The sequence below is a fragment of the Micropterus salmoides genome, unplaced genomic scaffold (assembly GCF_014851395.1).
Source record: "Micropterus salmoides isolate LMB-PRFRI ecotype aquatic unplaced genomic scaffold, ASM1485139v1 Ms_hic_scaffold_7, whole genome shotgun sequence".
NCBI lineage: Eukaryota > Metazoa > Chordata > Actinopteri > Centrarchiformes > Centrarchidae > Micropterus > Micropterus salmoides.
The window spans coordinates 3,882,371-3,906,104 of record NW_024044459.1 but is presented as its reverse complement, the minus strand read 5'-3'; the positions used below and the strand labels follow the sequence as shown (position 1 = coordinate 3,906,104).

Here is a 23,734-nt window from a genome sequence, read left to right as displayed (position 1 = left end):
TTTTTTTTGGCATGGTGGTGGAAGGTTTATGACCTCCAGCCCTATATCTTGATGCCCCTCTTTCAAGCTATGGAGGATGTGAGCGATCAAGTGGATGCAGCATCTGTGCAAGGGTGGATTTGCCAATCAAGACGATACTTCCCTCACTGTCTTGCAACAGAGGACATAGACTGTGATGTGGACAAAGTGCTATGGCCAGATACAGCCAGGCAAGAAGAAATAATTAGGTTTTTTTGTTTTTTGTACTGTACAGTTCTGTACTTCATACTTTCCACAATTGGTTTTGCTGAAAATAAATATATATCAGAATTGTACTGTGTGTGCTGTGTTTGGTCAATATATCCAATACTGTATCTCTGAAAAGTCAAAGTCATTATACATCCATTATAAGATGTATAATGTTTTGCTTTTTGTTGTAAGGTTTTGTGGTTACAGTTTTTAACAATTGCTAAGACACATTTCTATAATCATTTTAACTTTTGCTACGTGTATTTATCATTTTGCAACACAAGTGCATCACAGTGCAAATTTTTGCAAAAAGTATCTTAACTACCTGAACTTGTTTACAGTTTTTTCCAACTGCTTACACACAAAATCTTTACATGTCACACAATTTTTGAAACCTCTCACTCAAAGAGCAAAACCTCATCTCAAACCACCAAAACGATTAGCTATTTCTCAGCCTTTCAGTCAGTTTTCAATTGCATAAAACACTTTTTTCAAAACACTACAAACAATTCTCTACCTAAGACACAAAAATCTAACAGGAAGTGACCTGCTTTCCTTTTCCAAACACAACCAATCAAAATGCTACACTTCTTCTCCAGGTCACACAGCCACTCCTCACATGTGCAAACACTAACTGCTTAACTGATCACTAACCAATCACTGCTTTAGTATACAGTAGACCTATACATAGGTTAAAGGTCAAATTACCTGTTTTGAACAATGGATGCCAACAATGGACAGAGAGGAAAAGTTCAAGGAGGAAGAGTTGGTAGAAGAGGAGGAGGAAGAGGAAGAGGAGACTGAGGACGACGATTACGAGGAGGAAGAGGACGAGGGCAAAGAAGAGAAGGAAGGAGAGCCATCACGGATGAGATCAGGGCCACACTTATTGATCATGTGACCACAGGTTGACCATGAGCGAAGCTAGACTGAGAGTCCAGCCCAAGTTGAGTCGCTTTACAGCGGCGTCCATAATTTGAACCGTTTGCAACATTATATTGGTTATTTCAGCAGTATAGTATTGTTAAATAAGTATTAATTTTTGGAAATAAAAGAAAAAATTATAGTTTTGGTTTACATATGTTTATGGTTTAATTTCTTGAATGTTACTGTATACAACACTGTACTACTGTTACAACTGTAAAAATAACTGTTTTTCCAAATAAGTATTTGCTGTTTCAACATTGCATTTGGTGTTTACAGTTCATTTTTCAACACATCTTAGCAGATTAGTTTTACTCTACAACATTGTATGGGAGTGTACAAATACACCTGTGAAAGACAAATGAGTTTTAGATTTAGAACAACAATGTGTGCATGGTATATCCAATAATTTACATCCATCCATCGTCAACCGCTTATCCTGCGTACAGGGTCGCGGGGGGCTGGAGCCAATCACAGCTGGCATCGGGCGAAAGGCAGGGTACACCCTGGACAGGTCGCCAGTCCATCGCAGGGCCACACATAGACGATCAATCACTCACACTCACACCTAAGGACAATTTAGGGTCACCAATCAACCTAATCCGCATGTCTTTGGATGGTGGGAGGAAGGATTTTGGTGTGTTTATGGCATTTTGAATGCAGTGTTTCATTTTGAAGGACATATGAGGCATTTTGCATTTTTTCCGAGCAGTTGGGAGAATTGTGTGTAGAGTTTTGGAAAAAGGAGACAGTTTTGAAAATGTGTGTAAGCAGTTGGAAAAAACTGTAAGGTTTTGCCAAATGAGTGACTGATTTGACAAATGGATTTAGGCGACTGAGTGTTTGATTCAGTGTGTTAGCAATTGTGAAAAACTGTAATAGTGAAAATATGTGAAAATACTTTTTCATACAGTCTCTCCTGGAAGGCGTTTGTGCCACATGAAAAGTGATGGAAATACATGAAATGAAAGAGAGAAGTTCAAACCCTGTTTACTTTCTCAGTGGGCATATATGTCAGCTTGGCTCTGTTAGAAAGTTACAGACATGGCTGGACATTCCAACATTGGAATAGTTTGGGGTTAGGGGGTTTCAGGCACTTCTGTTGGAGTATACTGGTAGATTTGGATGCATCATGTGGTCTCAATCAGAATATCTGTTACTAATAGGAACACTAAAATTCTTTCAAACTTAATAAAAACCCATCTGGGCATTTTAATGATTTTGGCGTCCCTATCTTTAGGATTACATCGTTTGACTGTGCCTTCCAGAAAACACATTTCCATTAGAAAAATTATTAATTAAGTGCCACCTCTATGGTTAAGGCTTGGTTCAGTTTAGGCAACTAAAACTACATTGTTAAGTGCAGAGAAAGATTGTGATCATTGTAGTCAGAAAACAATGTTGGCTGTTGGTATAAGACACAGGATGCAAACTGCAATCTTCTGTGTCAAAGCCAGACACAAACCAAACCATCCATTCACGCCTCATCCCTAAGAGGCTTTGCCTCTGAGAAAGTCAGTCATTATTCACATGAACGGGTTTTGTCAGAAAAACACAAACATAGGTCATTATATCTAACTGCTCTAAAAATTCATAATTCAAATGCATAAAGTGATTAAAGCAATGATGTCTTAGAGGTGGAGCCCAAGTAGACTCTGCTCCTTAGGATCACAACAGAACTATGACAAATGAAAAGATAAAATTTTTTAAACTTTGATTATAGGGTCTAATTTCATAATTATGACAGTAAACAGTCAGCGACAGAAATAAAATTGCCATACTGTAGTGTGTAAACTTGTGTTTACGCTGCATCACACCATTACCAACAGTATGTCTAATAAATCTAAAAATAAGTATACTGAGTCAGACAATAATTCAGTGTTGATGCAGAAATTTAGTGGAAGGAATCAGAAGTGGAAGACTTAGTGACAAATAATATCAGATACCGGGACCAGAAGTTTTAGTGAATTGAATACTCTGCTGGATGTTATTAGTGAGCCCTATTTTGCTCTACCAGCTCTCATCTGCTTTCCTGGTTCATAGACCTAAGACTGTCCGTCATACTTTGATTTTATAAACTTTTGAAGTAGCTCAGTAAAAAAAAAAAAAAAGGATTTTTGGTAAGAAAAAGAAAAAGGGCTGGCCCCGCATTATCCTCCTACCTACATGAGGAAGAACTCCTTCTCTAGTGTTATCTGCCCTCAACTGGACACCAGCAGTAAATCTAAATTAACTAGCAGCTCTCCGGGGGTCACCCAGGGGCTAGCTCATTTTGATTAATTAAAGAGCGGGAAAGAGCACAGGGTTGTGGGTGGAGTGAGAAAAGACAAGGAGAGAGGGATGTAAAGAATGGACCATATCAGAAAAACAAGTACAGTGTATGGAAAAGGGTGAGAGAAGAGTGTCTGAGAAAGGAAGTAAATGTTATGTTATCAGGGGAGGAGAGCTGGAGGTAGATGTGGGATGACCTTTCGTTCAAAGGCCTGACTCCCCCCCACACACGTGCATGAATACACAGTCACAGTTATAATGTTACAACTGCAAATGAGCAGGTACAGACATTACATGTGCCACACAATACAGTACAAAGCTATGACACACACATACGCATCAGTAGCTGCAGAGGTCATGGAACTATGCTCATGAATGAACATGAGAAAGACATCATTTTAAAGCTATAGTGAATGATGTTTTGTTGCTTTTTAGAAATAATCTCAAACTCTTGTGAAGACTTGAGTTTTTGCATCAATACAGCACACACAAACGTCTTTGAATATTCACACGAAGGAGCAACGACGCACTGATAGTATAAATGAAACACTTTTCTGTATGTAGGATAGTAAAACTCAGATACACACAGGTGTCCAAATGTGTAAAGTATGGATGTGTGTTCCTCACTTGTTTTACACAATCTGAGGTTCTAGGAAAAGGGACTCTATGCAGCTGGTTCATCCAATGCAGGGAGACTCTGTTGATGTTTTGGTGTTATCTGCCAGTTTGTGGTCCTGTTGTTCTCAGAATTTGATGCAGTAATTTGCAATGACCATATTTACAATGTGGGTGTCCTCCTCTGGGGTGCACTGTCCACCTGTTCCAGCAGATATTACTACTCAAACATTTGATTGCAGAAGTAACAAATCCTTGTCATTACAGTGCGTATTACTGAACCAGTACCAGTGCTGTACAGCACTTATAGCTACTTACCAGTTCTCATTCAACAATATAGCGGCTCAGATTTGGTTGAACCTGTTGCCCAGCCTCCCTTAAATAGCGCTTTGAGGCATTTTGAGGCGACATGCTTCATCTTAAAATATCACTAGCTCCTTAATGGAATACAGTGAGTTTTTGACAGACTGCCCTATGGCAACTATACAACACTATAGTAAAACTATGCTGAGTGTGAGGTGACTAGCATCATCACCAAGGGTAAGAGGCAGACCTCTGACAAAACACAATGATTTTTACTCCACTAACATTAATGGAAGACCATGCCAGCCAATACCAAGCCATTGAAACAGCCAGCTATTTGTCCCTATCCAGGAAAAACACTTAAAATAACATAATATTCACTCTTGTCTGCCATTGATCTGGGAAAAGTTATTCATCCCGTCGGGAATATTTCTTGTTTTTGGTGACCCCTTTACATTTCCTCTAGGGCCAAAATTTCCCACCTGCATTTATTTTCTTACCATTCCTGTAAAATTTGCCTTAAACACCTATCCAAGGCATACCCAAAGTAAACTGAATGCTGTTCTTGAAGAATTACTGTAAGTGCTACTGGCATTGAGTAAAATAAATTTATTTTAAACAGACTAAAAGTAGAAGGTTTTTTCATTTAGCCTCAAAATGTTTGCAAACAGATGCCAGCAGACAACAATAGCTGGGACTTACCTGGTCCAAGTTTAACTTTTATAGCAATACCACAGGAAATGTATATTTACACAGGTTGCCACAAGGGTGCCTCCCGTTTCTTGTGGCAGACTACTACCAGGGCACCAACCGATCTACTGCACATATGGAACAAGTCCGTCAAGCTGAACAGAAGTAGTCCGCGTCAGTGGTGTCCACAGCTGTCTGTGTGTCCATCTGCTCCAGAGCATATTTGAGGCTTTACGCAGATGTTTTTCTGCCGGTTGACTATGAACTTTCTAGTTCTAGCTAGATATCAGAATTTAATTGGCTACACGAAGTGCCAGTCATCAGCACAATTGGTTGCAAATGGCTTGGTCAACCCACAAACAACAGGGGCTGGCATTTCCTTACAGCACAGGCTCTTGTTGGCTATTGTAGGTCATGAATTCAAGGAATTCATAAGCCATTTTAAAAACAAGATATCACAATTTTTCCCTCCAAACTGGAGTTGTTACGTTTATAATGAAATTTTTGGCCAGTCTGCTGGCAAATATGAAATGATGCAGCAGCAGTCCCTGGGTATTTGTTGATGGAAAAATGTGTTTTGGAATTTTTACTTAATTGGATCATCTGGACCTTTGACAATGTAACAAGACTGTTTGAATGTTTGAATGTAATCAATCGGTGGATTAATGAGGCTTCATAGATGAGTTGCATCAATTTGGATTGTAGGTGGATGGTCTGAAAGAGGCGCTGTTTGTACACGCTGTTGTGATTCTATCTTCTATTATAGATTGCATTGGTTGAATCACAAGAATTTTTGCCTTCCAACGGTGTATCTCATGAGTATCGACTTTGCAGTTGTGTGCACATCCTGAAAGCTGCCAAAGTTAAAAGGTTAATACATAAATCAAACAAACAGGGCAGGTTTCAAAGAAATGTGAACACTCAAGCTCCCCTCAAGATGAAACAGTTGATGCTGAAATGGTAACTGCAGCCCAGCTCCTCATGCACTTTGGGCACTGCTGACCACCGCTGACACAAGGAGGTGCATGCCATGCATTTTCACCTGCTAGCAAGGAGCTTTTTGGCTAAACTACTACATATAGATGATATTAAGCTATGCCCTCTAGATCCACCCCTGTCCAACAAGGTGTGCTGTAGTGGATTAGAACTTGACCCCACCCATTTTTAACCATCAGAAGGAATTGAAACTAAAGAGCCAACCTACCACTGTTCTCCGGTCACATCACATCACAATACATGCATTATAATGTCATGGGACATTTCAACTTGAGCTGTTCCACATGCTTAAACTGAGCTTGGGTTAAAACTGTTTTTAAATACTGAGTTCCTAACAAAGGGAAATAGTTACAAGAAGTTTTGAAAATAACATTTCTGCTGAGCAGGTATTGTACAGTGGTTTGTAGAGCTTTTTCACTGAAAATAGCAGCCTGCTGAAAACAACAACCTGACAGCGTTGAGAGTCAACCAAAACAGTATGGCTAATGTTTTCACAATGCCATTTAATACATTATTATCATGAAAAATATTTATTATAGCCACTTTAATGATAACACATTACTTTTTTTTTTTTTTTTTTTTTAAAGTTGCCAGTTAGTACACATAATCTTAATCTTGAACATAATTAAAATGAAAATTTCACCATGTTGACAACTTGATATTATAGGATGGTATTAATTTGATTGCTTGATTGATGATTTGTATTAAGTGTAAGTTGGAATTTTTATGTACACCAGTTGGGCAGCTTTAAATAACTTCTTATATTACACCATTATCCAAATTGTAAAAAGCTTTAGATTTGGATATGAAAAGTTTGAGGATATCACATGTCTTTGTTTACCTGGAAGGCATTGAGAATGATGAAGACATAGGCGACTACTACAGACAGATGGACCAGCACTCCGCACAACCAGGTCAGACCCAACACTGGCAGCAGGATGAGAACTGGACGGGTCACAGCCCTGCGGACATACACAGAACACACATACATGATCCATAAATGCACATACAATATGTGCATGAAGTATACACATACTCTCAAATAGAGATTAATAAGAATGGGTCTAACAGACTAGTGAAGCAAAATTTCTCACTGTGTTGTGGTGCCATTTGGTTCCTCAGTACTCTGTATACCTTCTCTTTGTCAAGCATTTCATAAAACATGAGTATAGACCGACAGAAGGAGCCAGCAGAGTGGAGTTTTCAAGGTATTTCGATGACATTTTCTTCTCAAATATTTTCTCCTTGAATCTTCAACAAACATCTCTGCACAGCTATAGATTTTACCGCCTACAACAGTCATACTCCTGTTTCTTTGCAATCATCCTTTCAATGATCCTGGTGCTTATACGGCCAATAACCATTTCATGGGGCAAGGCGGAAAAGGTTGCCTTTGTTCAAACCACTATTGTTGTCACACTGCTGCACCTGGGTAGAGAGATTGAGTTTTCAGACTGCAAGGACAAAGCCAGCACCTACTTCCCTGTCTTCCCTTTTATTTTTGAAAGTCATTTTCCCTCTAATCTCCTGAATTCACGTAACACTGTAAAGCTGGCACAGACATCTACTTTCAGTCTATGTGTGAGGGAGTGAACAGATACATTGAGAGGGGGAATGGCGCTGTAGCTGCTCTCCTCAGCGGTAAGACATATATTAGTAATTAGTAATATCTCCAGTATGCTGACCTCTAATTGTATAGCATCACATTCTGAGATCTGGGTCTTTGAGATTTCTGCCTGTAGGTGAATGGAGTTTTATTTGTGGTGCGTACAGTTTTGAAAAATTACATTAAAAAGTTCAACATCAGCATAGCTTCCCTGAATAATTGTTCCTATTACCCTGAATAACTCACATACCTCACTCCCAACAGTGTTCATTTGGGCTATTTATTTTGCAGAAAGTAAAAAAGATATGTGTATACTATGCACCTGTGGTTATGCTGCTAGAAATATTGCTTGCATACATAACTTTGCTGTAGCAGAATTACTAGAACTGTTTGTACTATCATCCTGTAACCATAGCAACATAAACAGACCTGACACAATGAAAAGGGAAATTGTGTATGCTGCTCAGCCTCTGACTTGCAGTCATACAGCATGTATGCTGTAAGGAAGTTGAATATATAAAATATATAAAATTCTACATTGATTATATATTTTGCTTATTGTCCACAATCCATTAAAAGACTCAAACCAACAATGAATGTACTGTAATGAAGTATTGTGTGTATCCAAACCTTGATATCTCTTATCTTATTCTACTGTGCAATAAAGCTCCATTGTTGTCCACAAAGACAAATTAAATTAAAAACACATCTATGAGCTACACTGTTGCACTGGGAGACTTGTTCTTTTCATTATACCATGAAAACACACACTATATTTTGACTCAATCACAATTATGCTAAATGTGGATTAGCCCTGACCACTGTCTCCAACAAATGTACTGTTCCCCTTCGAGGGAACTCAAACTGCGTCGGTGACGACACTATGGGAACGCCTCTGGGCGTGGCAGGGCTGAAATCATGAATGAAACTACTCCAATCCTATTGGCGTTGCTAGAACGGTAGCGTGTGACGGCGTAACTGGGGGAGTATATAAGCACACCGGCACACCGGACACATTAGCTTTTTTCTATTCAGCAGGCACTCTGGCATGTTTGAGACTACTCAGAAGAAAGCTACCACAAGACGAAAATACCTGGAAGGAGAAGCAGAGGAGATGGCTGGTGAGCAGTTCAGGCAGTGTGTCTTTCCATGCCCGCGCTACATCACGGCTGGGGACACTGTCTGGGGATGCCGCATTCCCAGACAGCTTTCAATATGTGCCCCTCCCCCGCCGGGCTCCAGGACGGCGACGGCTGAAGAGAGACGAGCTCAGCCCTCGTCTAGCTCCTACCGCCGGAGCCAGAAGCGAAGCCTCAACAAAACCGGGACGCGAGGCGGCGCTCTCACCCACAGGCCCCCCCGAGAGGCTGACCGAGGTCCCTCCCTTGTGGCAGCTCAGACAACAGGCGCTGTTTTCCCGCTGTCTTGGCGCTCGGGACGCGCTAACCGCCAGCGAGCTTTCACCAGTCTGCCCGCCTTGAGGGGTTGCAGCTGGAAAACGATCGGGCTCACACACCGGGGGGCACCGGCGAGTTTCCTTGGCAGTCCTCCACTTCAGGGTGCCACCGGGGACCTACGCATAACATGTTATGCGTAGGTCTTGCAAACATTTCCCCGCTCCGTGGTCTTGCAAACATTTCCCCGTGGGTCCTGCGCACCGTAGTGGATGGCTACAGGCTGCAGTTCCGGGTCCACCCCCCGCAGAAGTTCAACGGGGTGGTCTGGACTGCGGTGCACGCGGGGCAGAGCCAGGTGTTGGGACAAGAAGTTCGCTCTCTGCTGGAGAAAGGGGCCATATAACTCATTTCCCCGCCAGTCAGGGAGTCCGGGTTCTACAGCCGGTACTTCATAGTTCCCAAGAAGGACGGAGGACTGCGTCCGATTTTAGATCTGCGGTCCCTGAACCAATCTCTGAGGAGATTCAGGTTCAGGATGCTCACCATCCCCGCCATCATCAGTCACATCCAATCCGAGGATTGGTTTGTCACGATAGATGACAAAAGGCCTGCTGCACATGATAGCCCTGCAGTGGTGGCTGAAATCCGAGGGATTCTCCCCAAGGGGAAAATCCGCTCCGTCTGATACGGGTTACGAGCAGATGCCTTCGTTCCCTGTCTGTATGGAGGAAATCTTGGTTCCTGTCCCAAGGTCCCGTGTTGGGAGCGATCTGTTGCCGAACAATTATTTCAACAGACGCCTCACTCACGGGATGGGGCGCGGTCATGGACGGCCGCTTTGCGAGAGGCTCCTGGGAGGAGCATCATTTCTAAAGCTTGGCACATAAATTGCCTGGAAATGTTGGCGGTTTCAGAGCTCTGAGGAGTTTCTCCGCGGTCGCCACGTCCTTGTCAGGACCGACAACACGGCGGTGGTGGCCTATTTGAATCACCAGGGGGGGTCTGCGCTCGCGCTCGTTATGCAACTGGCACATCAGATCCTCCTGTGGTCCCAGCAGAGACTGCAGTCCCTCAGAGCGACATACGTCCCTGGGACCCAGAATCAGGGAGCAGACCTGCTGTCGAGACAGGGGCTGAGGCCTGGGGAGTGGAGACTCCACCCCCAGGTGGTGGAGTCATTATGCGAAAGGTTCGGCCCCATAGACGTGGACTTGTTTGCGTCTCGAGAGACTACGCACTGTCCCCTGTGGTTCTCCCTCTCACCCCCAGCCCCACTAGGGCTGGATGCCATGGTACAGACATGCGCCTGTATGCTTTTCCTGTTTCCGGTTCTGGAGCGGGTCCATCAGGACGCTGTCAGTCTACTGCTGGTAGCCCCGTTTTGGCCGGCCCGAGTGTGGTTCTCGGACATAATATCTCTCCTCGTCTCAGGTGGAGGGTCAGGTCTTTCACCCTTGCCCCGCCCTGTGGAGACTGTGGGTCTGGCCCCTGAGGGGGCCCAGTTCCTGGAGGCGGGCCTAATGGCGGAGACAGTGGAGACGCTGCTCAGCTCCAGAGCCCCGTCCACGAGAAGGACGTACGGCCTGAAGTGGAATGTGTTTGCCACCTGGTGTAGAGAACGGGCGGTGGACACAGTTACCTGCCCGGTTACTATGGTGCTGGAGTTCCTCCAGGACCGTTTCTCTGCTGGCCTTTCCCAATCCACACTCAAGGTGTATTTGGCTGTCGTGGCGGCGTTCCACACCCCTCTGAGGGATGGGCCTCTGGGGAGGCTTCCACTGGTCGTGCGCTTCCTCCGTGGAGCCCGGAGGATGAGACCCGTGACTTGTTCCAGGGTTCCCACTTGGGACCCGGCGGTGGTTCTCTAATCGCTGGCTGAGGCCCCCTTCGAACCCCTGGAGTCGGCTGAGGCCAAGCACCTGACCCTTAAGATGGCCTTTCTCCTCGCTATCACCTCCCTGAGGAGGGTGGGGGATCTCCAGGCACTTTCGGTTTCTCCTCAATGCCTGGAGTTTGCCCCGGGGAGGGTCAGAGCCATCCTGCACCCCTGTCCGGGCTATGTCCCTAAGGTTCCGTCCAGGTTGGCAGGGTCTACGGTGCTGCAGGCGTTTCATCCCCCACCTCATGTGACGGCGGAGGACGGGAGACTTCATCTGCTCTGCCGATTAGGGCACTGAGTATTTACACTCTGAGGTCCTCCCGGTGGAGGAAAGCAGACCAGTTGCTGGTGTGTTTCGGGTCCGCTTCTAAACACACGATCAGCAACTGGATTGTTCAGACTATTTCCCTGGCCTATCAGGTGCGTGGGTTACCTTCACGTATGGCCGTAAGGGCGCACTCCACTCGAGGCATGGCGGCCTCTAGGGCCCTCCTCGTAGGGGCTTCGCTCCAGGATTTGTGTGAGGCAGCTGGCTGGGCCACTCCTCACACTTTCATCCGATTTTACAGTCTGGACCTTCCTTCTGCACCCGGCACCCGTGCGCTCTCCTCCTAGTCGTGCCTACAGGTTTTTGCACGCTGGGGGGGCAGGCGGAGGCTTCGGCGTGGAATAGTGGGTATTCTCGTTCCCATAGTTCCCTCGAAGGGGAACGTCTCGGGTTACGTATGTAACCCTTGTTCCCCGAGGAGGGGGATGAGACACTGCGTCGGTCGGCCACACCTCGCCCCGCCTGGAGTACCTTGCTTCATAGCAAAGATCTAATGTGTCCGTTGTGCCGGCGTGCTTATATACTCCCCCAGTTACGCCGTCACATGCTACCGTTCTAGCAATGCCAATAGGATTGGAGTAGTTTCATTCATGATTTCAGCCCTGCCACGCCCAGAGGCATTCCCATAGTGTCGTCACCGATACAGTGTCTCGTTCCCCTTCTCGGGGAACAAGGGTTACATACGTAACCCGAGACGTTTCCGCCTTTTTGAGGAATGTTTGATGAAAAAAAAAAAAAAAAAAAAAAAAAGGTGGCTTAAATGTGTTTTAGGTTTTTAATTACTGAGACTTTTCTAAAGTTGATACTTTAGTATGTAACACATTTTCAAAGATTTATGACTTAGGCAGGAATGAATGGCTTTGAGGCTGAATGACACTGACAGGGTAGAAAAATACACTTACACTGTACATACATGCAAAGTCAGACTAATGTGTTGTTGGTTTGAGTCGTTGCGGGGGATTTGTTGACAATAAGAAAAATATGGCCAGACTCATATAAAAAATATAATCAATAATATAAAAGTAGCTGTATTTCTGTATGATGTGGTAAAATAACCGAACTAAGAATGGATTCCTTGGACAGTCAGGATTGTGTTTTCAAGGCCTTATAACAAAGATGAAGATGTACATGTATTACAAAAAAGCCTTCAAACAGTCCTCGGTAATTAGGATTGTTCAGGGAATGTCACAAACTTTAAAGTAACCATACTACCTTTACTGTTGCTTTCATAAGTCATGTTTTAGGCACTGATCATGTTGAGAATTGTCTAGAGGAACTAAACACTGCTCAATTGAAGCTGCAACATTAAAACACTTATAAAATAACAATTAATTTAACAGAATGTAGTTTTAAGTCAGACCCCAAAATGTAGCACACACACACGGACACGCACACACATGCATACAGTTGTGTTGGGACCAGGTGTTAAGCTGATAAGCCCTTACAACTCCCACAGCAGACTCCCGAGCCTAAACTCCCAATCTCTCACACTGTCTCGATTGACTATGGCTGCTCGACCAAAAATGATTGTGCGATTCAGAGACAGTGTGAGAGAGCGTGGGCGTACGAGAAAAAGACTTGTGAAAGAGAGTGCATAAAAAGCAGGAGGAGAGAGAGAGAGCGACAGAGTGAGGTAGAGAAGCCATTGTATCTCACCAAGTGAGGTCAAAGGTCTGCATCTTTGATGCTGAGCTTGGACTGAGCATCTTAGCACGACGGCGAGCACTGGAAACTGTCACCATGACAACCCGACACAGCACAACTGCATTGACCTGCAGACAGAGGACAACAGCGTCAACATGGCCTTCAGCAAACAGGAGACATGCTGCTGCAGATCCACTTGGCCTCAAGCTCACATGTAGAGGAGGGAAAGTGTACCCTCCTCCTCAGGCTGCAGGAAATCACATCACAGTGAACAGTATTCAGCTGTACATCAGTTCACTTTTCATTGCTCCTGGTCTATCTGAGACACAAAAATAGAATATAGAGGAAATATAGAAGGATAGTGTATAAGCTCAATCTTCATCTGGAAGGATCTTCCTATGATCTTCTGTTTGGGATTTTGGGGGATGTTTGGGATCATTCAGGGATTATGTCACTCATGTTTTGTATCTTTTTAAAGGTGCCCTGTGAATATTCTTGTGAATAAAACCAGTTATGTTTGCGTGTCTACTAGAATGCATTGTGTATCTTGAGGCCTAACCAAACAGGAAGCTTCCGTCAGAAACCTGATTAAACCTTAAACCTGCATTCTATCGAACAGCCAGCTGGGATCGGCTCTTCTGGTTGCAAAAGAAGAAATTAGAAATAATGATAAAATTACCCTATTTCTCACCAGATTTATTACCTCAGTGAAGACTTTCAAAATCGCTAGTTTCAAGTCTCATTTAATACAACATGATGTTCATTTAGTAAATTATGGTCCCATTTAGATAGACCATAAAGCAGAGTTTGCTTCAGGGTGGGATTATCTGTGATTGACAAGTCATTACCATGGCAACTTATCAGGCTAATCAGGCTAGAGTGACTCATACCCACGGCCCTGTGTAAATTTAACCAGAGCCTAAAAAAATTATTAATTAGGAGTTCATTTAGTTTTTAGACTGTTGTTTGCTAGACAAAATTTTCAGCCCTGTTAAAATGGCAGTTAAGGTGAATTACAGATGCACCTAGCTAAGCAAGCTAACTAGCCCCACAAATGGCCATTAGTTTCACCGTCTCATCCAAATATGGTCACGTCAGGTGCCGCTGGTTGCAAAAAATCAACATGGCGGCGCCCTATCGGCCAAACTTGAAAAAATGGCAGTCCACAAACCAGCGGGTGATGTCACGATGACTGCGTCCACTTCTTTTATACAGTCTATGGGCCTAACAAATGCTAAATACATTTCTCATCACCTGCATCATTTACATCCATGCCTGGCTACCTATCAGTCTTCTTCTTCTCTGTCTTTTGCTAGTTGGTTAGGGCAGGAATGCATCATTTGCATGCTGTGCAAGTGTAGAGGTTAGTCCTGTTCACTGCATGGGATACCTTTGAAGTCCACTTCAACAATGCCTTGGGCTTTAACAGTGAAAGCTGTCACTGTATACATTTGATATGGATTGTTATTATTGTTGTCCCTTCTCTCTCATCTTCCTCCTTTAAACTTTTAAAAATCAACTAATGTCAAACATTTTAACAATCATTACAAACAATATCACACTCAGCAAAAAAAAAAAAAAGTATATAAGAGTATGGCCCATTCAAATGCAAAAGTTTTCAAAAAGCTCCACTAACAAACATTATACGAAGCACCAGTTAAAAATAATTGTAAGGAGGTACAGGAGGTGGATGAGGGCACACACATACACACACGGCATGAGATTACATACCGCCAAGACAAATATAACAGGTCCCACAAAGGCCCAGATGGTGTCAGTCTTCACATTGAGCCAGCAGTGGTTATCTGCCTTGTACTTGTCCACTGATACTGCCAGTGTTACACCAACAATTAGAACAGGTAGTCCTGAAAAACAATTTGATAAAAGAAAATTAACTGTGGTAGTGCTGTGACAATAAAGAAGCAGCATGTTTAAAGACATATTTATGGAACAGTGACTGCTGCTGTGTCTCTTAGTCTATTTAGTCTGAAGGGGAACATACAGGACATCTGCATGGAGAGCCGTGAGGAACACCTGAATATTGAGTATTTGCGGTGCATATTCACACACTGTTCTCAGCTCTAACATGAACAGACGCACCTGCGAGATGTTTTAAAAAAAAAGCTGGGTTAAGGTTGCAGTATAGCATTACATCACATCTGTAGTCTGTCATATAATGTTTGTTTAAGCACTGACATAAGTTAACATCAGTAACTCATCATTCGATTGGACAAATAAGTCTAAAAGTCTAAAGGCCCATCTAGCAGCTTCTGTATGCTGCAACGTTTATTACACTCCCCAACATGAAAGAGCAAAATCCTTGTCTTGGGGTGGCATTTCAATTCAGTTTTTTCATCTATTTATTTTAGAAATCATCATATACATCCTTTATATAAAGTTTGTTTGTGTAATATGAGTACATGGAATGGAAAACCATTGAGAGAAGTTGAGATTTTGAGAATACTTGAAGGCTATTTTATTATATATATATATATATATATATATATATGGTTTCACTCCAGGCTTTGCGCATCCCTGGTGTCTAGCCTGGAGTTCTGTGACTGTACTTTGGACTAACATACTGTTTGATGTTAGGCATGACATAACAAAAAAAAGTAGGCCACATTTTACATTTTTGATTAATAGTATACAATTTACATGATGTGAATGAAACAGCCCCAGCATTTCTTGTGACAGTGTTTTAATATTTAATTCCCCAGAAGGAATCAAACAGAAGCACTATTGAGCCACTGTAGCCATGTAGAGCTGCCCGCCTGTGCCCACCCCATCCTGTGTGTCCACACATGAACTCTCCCTATCTGTGTGAGAGAAAGAGGGAAGCAACTTTCCATATTCCTCCAGCAGCTGAACCAGGCAAAAGTTAATTCCACTCTCATTTCACTTCACAAGTGAGGTCATCAGGGACGGCTGAACACATTACCAGTAAAAGTGAACAAGATACTTTCTTGTTCTACATTGTATTAAAATATTTTCTCCTGTGCTTGTATTTGTTCTTCATCCTGATTTGAAAAATCACTTGTTTTTATCAAAATTACGCACAAACATGAGGGAGATAAAGTTTGTAAGTGTTAGAACAACAAGGCGAATAATTTGCAAATGTGACAACCACAGTTTGTTATGTTGATTTATCTGTCAGCATGCTTCTTAAATAAATTTCAATGTTTACTCATTAAGAAAAAATTTTACATTAAAGCAGATTTGATAGATTTGATCCAAACCTAGGTAACCAGGACATAAATCTCCAACTCCAACTTGACAAGTGACTGAATGGAGATGAGACTTTACCCCAGCCAATGATGTAGTAGAGCTTCATCCTGCGGTCCTCGCTGATGTTGACCGACACCACTTTGCTCCAGAGCAGCAGACCCTCCACCAGCATCCAGGCGAAGGAGGCCATGAAGAAGAGGTGGAGTAGTGCAGTCACCACGAAGCATGCTGCCTGCAGAATTACAAACATCCAAAAACAAAACATGGTTTCATCCCTGGGATGAAAGTGAAATAATTTTTTGAGTCAGTAATTCATCAATAGTAGTAGAAATCTGAGAAATCTGTGTCCAAAACACAGTATATTTCATGACCATATTAATATCTAGACTGAACTAAAAAAATCGGATCTGTGGGTGGGAAGTCAGAGGTCAGAAGTTCAATTTGTGCCCTAATGTTGGCACCAGAGGAGATACAGGTCACAAAAAATGTTCCGCTTCCTCATGATACTACTATCATTAACATAAGAACTCAAAGTTTTATAGTGTTTTGCTCTCAGCTTCTTACTATAAGTGACAGGTTCTTACACAAACACACTGTCAAAGTTAAAACAAGTTTTGTTTGATTTCAGTTTTAATGACGCAACAGTGGCCCACAGAAATGTGACTACGAGCACATATATTTTGTGAAGAAGGTAGAAAGAATACTTTATTTTATGAACATTCCACCTACTTTATTTATATTTTACTTACAAATATGTCGCATGTGGAGTCTCACCTCATTTGCAGATGCCCAGTCACTGCACATCAACAGCAGCTCGGCGATGCTCAGAGCAACAATCAGGTTCTTATGGACGGTGGTACGGTCTGATTTAGGAACACTGCACACGCACACGCACACGCACACGCACACGCACACACACACACCCACACCCACATCCATGCATGCAAATACACACAGCATAAAATATTTGAATGAAGATCTCACAGTAGTTCTCAGGATTTTGGAAAAATGTTTCACTGTGGTGCTGTTGACATACCTACAGAGCACAATGGTTATTTTTTCCATTTATTGAGTTTTATGAAATGCTTTTCACCCTCGGAGCTTTACAGAGTGCACTCTGTGATGTTTGTGACTCACCCCACAGCGATGAAGAGGATGAAGGTGAAGAGGAGGCCACACAGAGACACTCCACAGCCAATGAACGTCAGCACCTGCAAAGCTTTTTCGTTCTCCAGGCTCCTCTAACACAGACACATATACGCACACACACACACACGCACACACACGCACACACAAGCTGTAAATAGCAGCACATACTGTAGATGGAAGCCTACACAGACTACAAAGTTATAATTGGAGAGAGGATTGTTACCTGGGCTTCATAAACCTGCAGCAGCAACGCAAAATTGGTGGTGTGGTTGCAGTAGCACACAGTGTATCCATATTGTTTGGACACTACCTCACAGCCTTTGGTATTCCACCACCCTCCAGCTTCCAGACTAGTTACAGACACAAACAGCACATACTTACAAAACTACATGAATACAGGAATGCCAAGAATGAAACTCTCCTATCAAAAAGTTTTGCAGCATTTATCACTTTTTTTTTTTTTTGATGAAACAGGTAAGATAACTGTTGTATTACAGAGGAATCTGAGACCTCCAAGTTGCAAACTCTTTTCAAAATGTTCATTGGTACTTACTTGAGATCAAAATCCCAGAAGGCACACACTGGATCATACACAGTGCCAGTGGGATTCTGTAAAAAATATAGAATATATAATCAATAAGATATCTAATTATGGGGCGGCTGTTGCTCCAGAAATAGAGCCGGTCGTCCAAAGCGCTTTGAGTGGTCAGAAGACTAGAAAGGTGCTATATAAGTACAGACCACTTCCCATTTAATTAAGAACAAAAATGGTGAAGATGTCAGATTTTGCTAACCTGTACTTTGTGCTGGAGCTTGAAGCGAACTGCTGTGCTAACCGTCTGGTCGTCTGCCAGCACTGTGGTGGATATGACAGAAGAGCCCAGGACAGTGCCCAAATACCTGCTTATTTACACAAAGTCATTCATTATTATTATTTTTCAGTACAGAAAAGGCTAATTTGTGGTTTAACTATATCCAGTCAGTGTGCATTCTGATACTTTAGCATAGAGTAACTTACAGTTATGCCTGTGCTATGTAGGTTGATACCTTTATTCTAAAAGCTAAAATAAGAACTGAATAGTTTAATGACAAGTGTTGAAACATGCCAGGAATCTAAACAAAGCTAAAATTCCACAAAAACAGACACTTTAAACGGCAGAGGATCTCTTTTACTCTTAATTGTTTTATTGATCAAAGTTATCTAGCAGCTAGCTAAAACATTAATACTAAATGTATTAAATACCAAAAATTGAAAATACCACCTGCTTTGATTTAACAAAAGGTTTACTGGTATCTTCATACTTACAAAAATGCTAACCACCAATTTACTGTGAGCTATGCAAAGCTGCAATGTAGCAGGACTTTGGACCATTATCTGAGCAGACATGATGACTTGTCATAGACAGGTGGAACTAATAAAACTAATTACAGATGCATGAAATGTATGCTCACCCATTAACATGACTTACTGACACAACTAAATGGAATGGAGCCGTCATAAATTGTATCAGTTACATTTTTGCTTAATTTGTGTTGGAAAAAGGTCAGGAGGCAGAATAAACTCAGTGTAGTCCTGTAATGTGTAGTGCCTGATTCTAGACAACAACAAAAATGTGGTGACAAAAGTGTTGGAGTAACCATTATTTTGGCAGACAAACACACTTTTCAGCATGAAAATAAACAATACAGTGGTGAAATAGTGTTTTCCCCCATCCTGATTTCTTATTTTTTGCATGTTTGTCACACTGAAATGTTTTAGATCATCAAATAAATTGAGTTCAATTCCTCTAGCCACACCCAGACCTGAATACTGTCCCACCTGTTCTCAGTCAAGAAATCATTTAAATAGGACATGTCTCAACAAAGCTGACCAAAAGATCCTCAAAAGCTAGACATCATGCTGCAAAAGAAATTCAGGAACAAATGAGAAACAGAGTAATTGAGATTTATCAGTCTGGAAAAGGTTATAGGAGCCATTTCTAAAGCTTTGGGACTCCAGCAAACCACAGTGAGAGCCATAATCCACAAATGGCAAAAACATGGAACAGTGGTGAACTTTCCAGGAGTGAAATTACCCCAAGAGCGCAGCGACAACTCATCCAAGAAGTCACCAAAATCCCCACAACAACATCCAAAGAACTGCACTCCGTTAAGGCCAGTGTTCATGACTCCACCATAAGAAAAGAGTATGGGGAAAAATGGCCTGCATGGCAGAGAACCAAGACGGAAACCACTGCTGAGCAAAAAAAAAAACAACAGTTTTGCCAGAAAACATCTTGATGATCCCCAAGACTTTTGGGAAAATACCCTAGTAGTCTGACGAGACAAAACCTGAATTTTTTGGAAGGTGTGTCCCATTACATCTGGTGTAAAAGTAACAATTTCAGAAAAGGAACATCATACAAACAGTAAAATATGGTTGTGGTAGTGTGATGATCTGGAGCAGTTTTGCTGCTTCAGGACCTGAAAGACTTGCTGTGGTATATGGAACCATTCTGCTGTCTAGCAAAAAATCCTAAAGGAGAATGTCCGGCCGTCTGATCGTGACCTCAAGCTGAAGCGCACTTGGGTTCTGCAGCAGGACAATGATCTAAAACAGACCAGCAAGTCCACCTCTGAATGGCTTAAGAAAAACAAAATGACAAGACCTTGGAGTGGCCCAGTCAAAATCCTGACCTGAATGCGATTGAGATGTTGTGGCATGACCTTACAAAAGTAGTTAAGGCTCGAACCTCCAGTGTGGCTGAATTACAACAAATCTGCAAAGATGAGTGGGCCAAAACTCCTCCACAGCGATGTAAAAGACTCATTGCCTGTTATCGCAAACGCTTGATTGCAGTTGTTGCTGCTAAGGGTGGACCAATTAGTTTTTAAGTTTAAGGGGCAATCAGTTTTTCTCACAGGGCCATATAGGTTTGGATTTTTTCCCCCCCTTAATATTAAAAACCTTCATTTTAAAACTGCATTGTGTTTCCTTGCGTTATCTTTGTCTAATATTCCAATTTGTTCTCAAACATTTCAGTGTGACAAACATGTAAAAAAAATAAATCAGGAATGTGGCAAACACTCTTTCACACCACTTCCTTTTCGCCCACAATTCATTTGGAGACTGTACAGCAATACCTGGTATTAAAAAAAACATGCTATACTGTGACAAGTGTATTGATGGTACAGCAGAAAATGACATGGGGGGGGGGAAGCTTGTGCTTGTACGTTACCTCTGGCTTCCATCGGTGACAGTAGGAACCATGGAGATGTTGTTCTCAGGATTGAAAAGAGGCCGCAGAGAGCCGTACCATGTGTTGACCAACGTGAGCTTATGGAAGCCTGCACATTCAACACAGCATTAAGACGGCGCTTTCTTCAGATTGCACCAGACATCCAAATAAAACAGAAATGTAATTCATTTAGGACCACTTATTGTTCAAGATGAATAGTTATTGCAAAACCCAACACGCCTCCATCTGCACTTCACTGCAAGACCTTGGGAGTGTAGTAGGTGAATGTATGCTACACATTCACAAGTCTGTCATTAGTGCATCGTCCACTGCATTCACTTGCAAGACGTAGGTTAATAAAATGTGTCTCTCTTTGCAAACACTCAGCATTGTGATAGATACGTCTGAATACGTGATTGCTATAAGTGCAAGTGGAGAAAGATAATTGGCTCTTGCAACGTTTTCTTACCGTTGTTGTGGAGATCCTGTATCTTTTGATGTGGGACTGAAATACAGTCCAGGTTTGTGTGTTTCTCTGTCTCATGTCCACAGAAGCTCGATCCTCTGGATCCGTCCTGCAGCCTCTGCTGCTGCACCTCCAGTTCTGGAAAAGAAAGGACAGGATATTCAATATATGCTTCCTCATGTTACATTCATGTACTGACTATTTGGTTCCATTTTCTCTGTGTCTCACAAGACATTTTCAGTAACCACACTATCAACACAACCGCAATGGTTTGAATTTCAATCAAGATTGATTATCCTGAGCTGTAAAGGTGTTACCATTGTAGCATATTTCTACAGGATTGTAAGAAAGCAGTACTTTATTTAATCTCAGGAATCTACTTAAACAAGCAAACCTGTAGTAAGTGCACCTGCAATTTTGCACTGGAAACTGTCAATGCACAGCTACGCACCTACTAACAGTAGGTCAAAGCAATGGATGTTTCTAATAGACACTTTGGGTAATCATTTTACTGTTCGCCTTCATTTTCTCTACCAAATACGTTTGACAGACCCGTGGGTTTGTTTGCAACCTGTTTAGTTATTCTTGTTTCTGGTCACATTGGATATTATATTGTTCAGAAAGTTCAGCAATTACCGAAGAGTACAGTGTTATCATCACTGATACAATTAATGCCCAGGGCTGCAAAAATAAAACCCATGCTGTAATAAAGTGTAGTTTTGCTTAAAAGCCCAGAGATAAACCTTTATATTCATCTCTTCACCACACTCTGTCTTGACAGATCATCAGGGAAGCTTCCTCTGAATAGCTATAGAGGTAAAATTGTGTTTATTTATCCTGGTTTTATTATTTTTGGTATTTATATTGTAATCCCTGAGAGCTAATAAACTGATTTTCATTGTTTTTAAAACAATGACAATAAAAAAATAACAATCTACTAAAATATCAATAATATTCAGTAATAATAATCATTATTATAATAAATTATTAATGATTTGCCCTTTGTTGGTCACACTGAAGATCCACATGATTTAAAAAAAGTGTATCTTGAGCTCAGCAGAAATATTATGGATAGTTAGTGTCTCCAACTGAATTTGTCTGGGAGCTTATCAGCTGGGATCAGGGAGCACATCTTTCATGATTTGATTTGACGATAAGGTAATGTCTGTTAGTTAACATATTGTCTGTCAACCACAGTTATGATTATGAAATGAAGCTGATGCCACATATTGAAAAATATCAAAAAGTAAAGCAGATATAAAAGTCATGGTTTAACATACAGCACTAAAAACTGCTATTATATAAAGTCAAAATCTTTTTCTAGATTTTAACTTCTTAAAGGCCAACTGTTACATCATTTGACATTTTTTTGCTGTGCAGACAGTTTTCTAAAGGACCTACATGATGGACCCACACCTAACTCAAATGTGTCATCCCTTTGTATCACACTCCTTTGCTCTGTTTTTTTTTCATGCATTCTATTATGTCAGTGTGTGTGTGTGTGACTCACTGATGTTTGGGCTGTGAATGGTCAGGTGATCAGTCTCAGCCATCAAGCGAGGGCTCAGGCTGGTCAGCATACAGTCAATACTCTTGACCACATCCATGGGGCCGTTCACCACCTAAAACACACAAAGCAATTCGGCAAAGCTAAAGAGGTACATTTCAAAATGACCATTCAAACGCCACACAATGAGAAAATGCTTTCAGCGCAGTTAACTGTTTGCCAGAGTCTACATACAGTTTGGGTGAACAGGGCACACACAGTTCAGTAGACTGGCCTATAATGCAGTGTACAATCGTGGATTTTGCTATTGTCTGTTTTGAAACCCCTCGTTCTGAATTCAATATGCCCATCTAAGAGCTGAGCCTTGGAGACAGAGCTGGGAGCAGAGAGAGGGAGGCTTCTAGATGAGTACAGCCACAGTTTTTCAGAGTGCTGCTCATCCATTGAGTCTGGGCTGAGGTGGCCTTGGAGCGCTGAGAGGCCTGGGGGGAAGGGAGGCAAGCGCTAAGAGAAACACAACACTTGTCATAAGGCAACCTCGTCAAGTTGATCATCAGTAGTGCAGATGCAGAAGTGACAAAATAAAAGACTTGGTCATAGAGTTTGAAGAGAATGCAATGTACCAACTGGGTTAGAATATGGTTTCATGTATGGAGGCTGCTATAGCATGGGTCTGTTCAACTGTTCTTGAGGTAACTTAATCATTTGGGCTGATGATGAGCTCTTATAATAATGTATCTATAGAAGCATACTGCCCCCTAGTGCTTTAGAGCTGAAAAAGCAGCAGTATGTCTGTCTATGGATCATTTTCATACTCATCACACCAGTCAGTGAGCCCTCGTGCTCTTTATGGCAGCATCTACATTTGCTGGAACATGGCACCTGTTGTAGCCCTGATGCAATAATTGAGTACACATTTTCAAAACTCTTCCCACAGTCAGCACCAATGCAGGGAATGTGGACTAAACTGTGGATTGCTTTTCATTGCTTTGACACAAAATGCATTCAACATCCCCATCTTTCCAAGTTTCATAAATTATTTCTCATGCATACTTACCTAACTGTGTACTATTATTTGATACTTTTTGCTAAATCTACATCTAAAAAAACCTCCAACCCCGCAGAGGAATAATTTTCCTCTCCGAGGTGGAACGTTTATGGCTGCCAGCCACGTGATCAGATGTCTCTCCTGGATGCGATGAATGCTGGAAGTCTGGATAAATCTGCAGAAGATTGCCAAGGATGGAGAGAACTCTTGGCTAAATGCAGAAGTTCACTGCTGAAT

The 23,734-nt window shown here is 42.0% G+C and overlaps 1 protein-coding gene across 2 annotated transcripts in view; it reads right to left on the bottom strand.

The window, feature by feature from the left end:
- The window catches only part of adgrd2 (adhesion G protein-coupled receptor D2), a 39,265-nt gene that overhangs the window by 8,544 nt on the left and 6,987 nt on the right, over positions 1–23,734 (bottom strand). Inside the window, exons 8-19 of one of the 2 annotated variants that reach the window (XM_038703119.1) lie at positions 22,453–22,564; positions 20,946–21,080; positions 20,477–20,585; positions 18,053–18,161; positions 17,812–17,867; positions 17,482–17,608; positions 17,247–17,350; positions 16,884–16,986; positions 16,188–16,341; positions 14,613–14,746; positions 12,894–13,009; positions 6,869–6,989 (exon numbers count right to left, since the gene is read on the bottom strand). In XM_038703119.1, coding sequence (XP_038559047.1) covers positions 6,869–6,989; positions 12,894–13,009; positions 14,613–14,746; positions 16,188–16,341; positions 16,884–16,986; positions 17,247–17,350; positions 17,482–17,608; positions 17,812–17,867; positions 18,053–18,161; positions 20,477–20,585; positions 20,946–21,080; positions 22,453–22,564 — 1,380 coding nt within the window. The remainder of the gene's footprint in view (positions 1–6,868; positions 6,990–12,893; positions 13,010–14,612; positions 14,747–16,187; positions 16,342–16,883; positions 16,987–17,246; positions 17,351–17,481; positions 17,609–17,811; positions 17,868–18,052; positions 18,162–20,476; positions 20,586–20,945; positions 21,081–22,452; positions 22,565–23,734) is intronic. The other variant, XM_038703120.1, reaches the window with a different exon arrangement.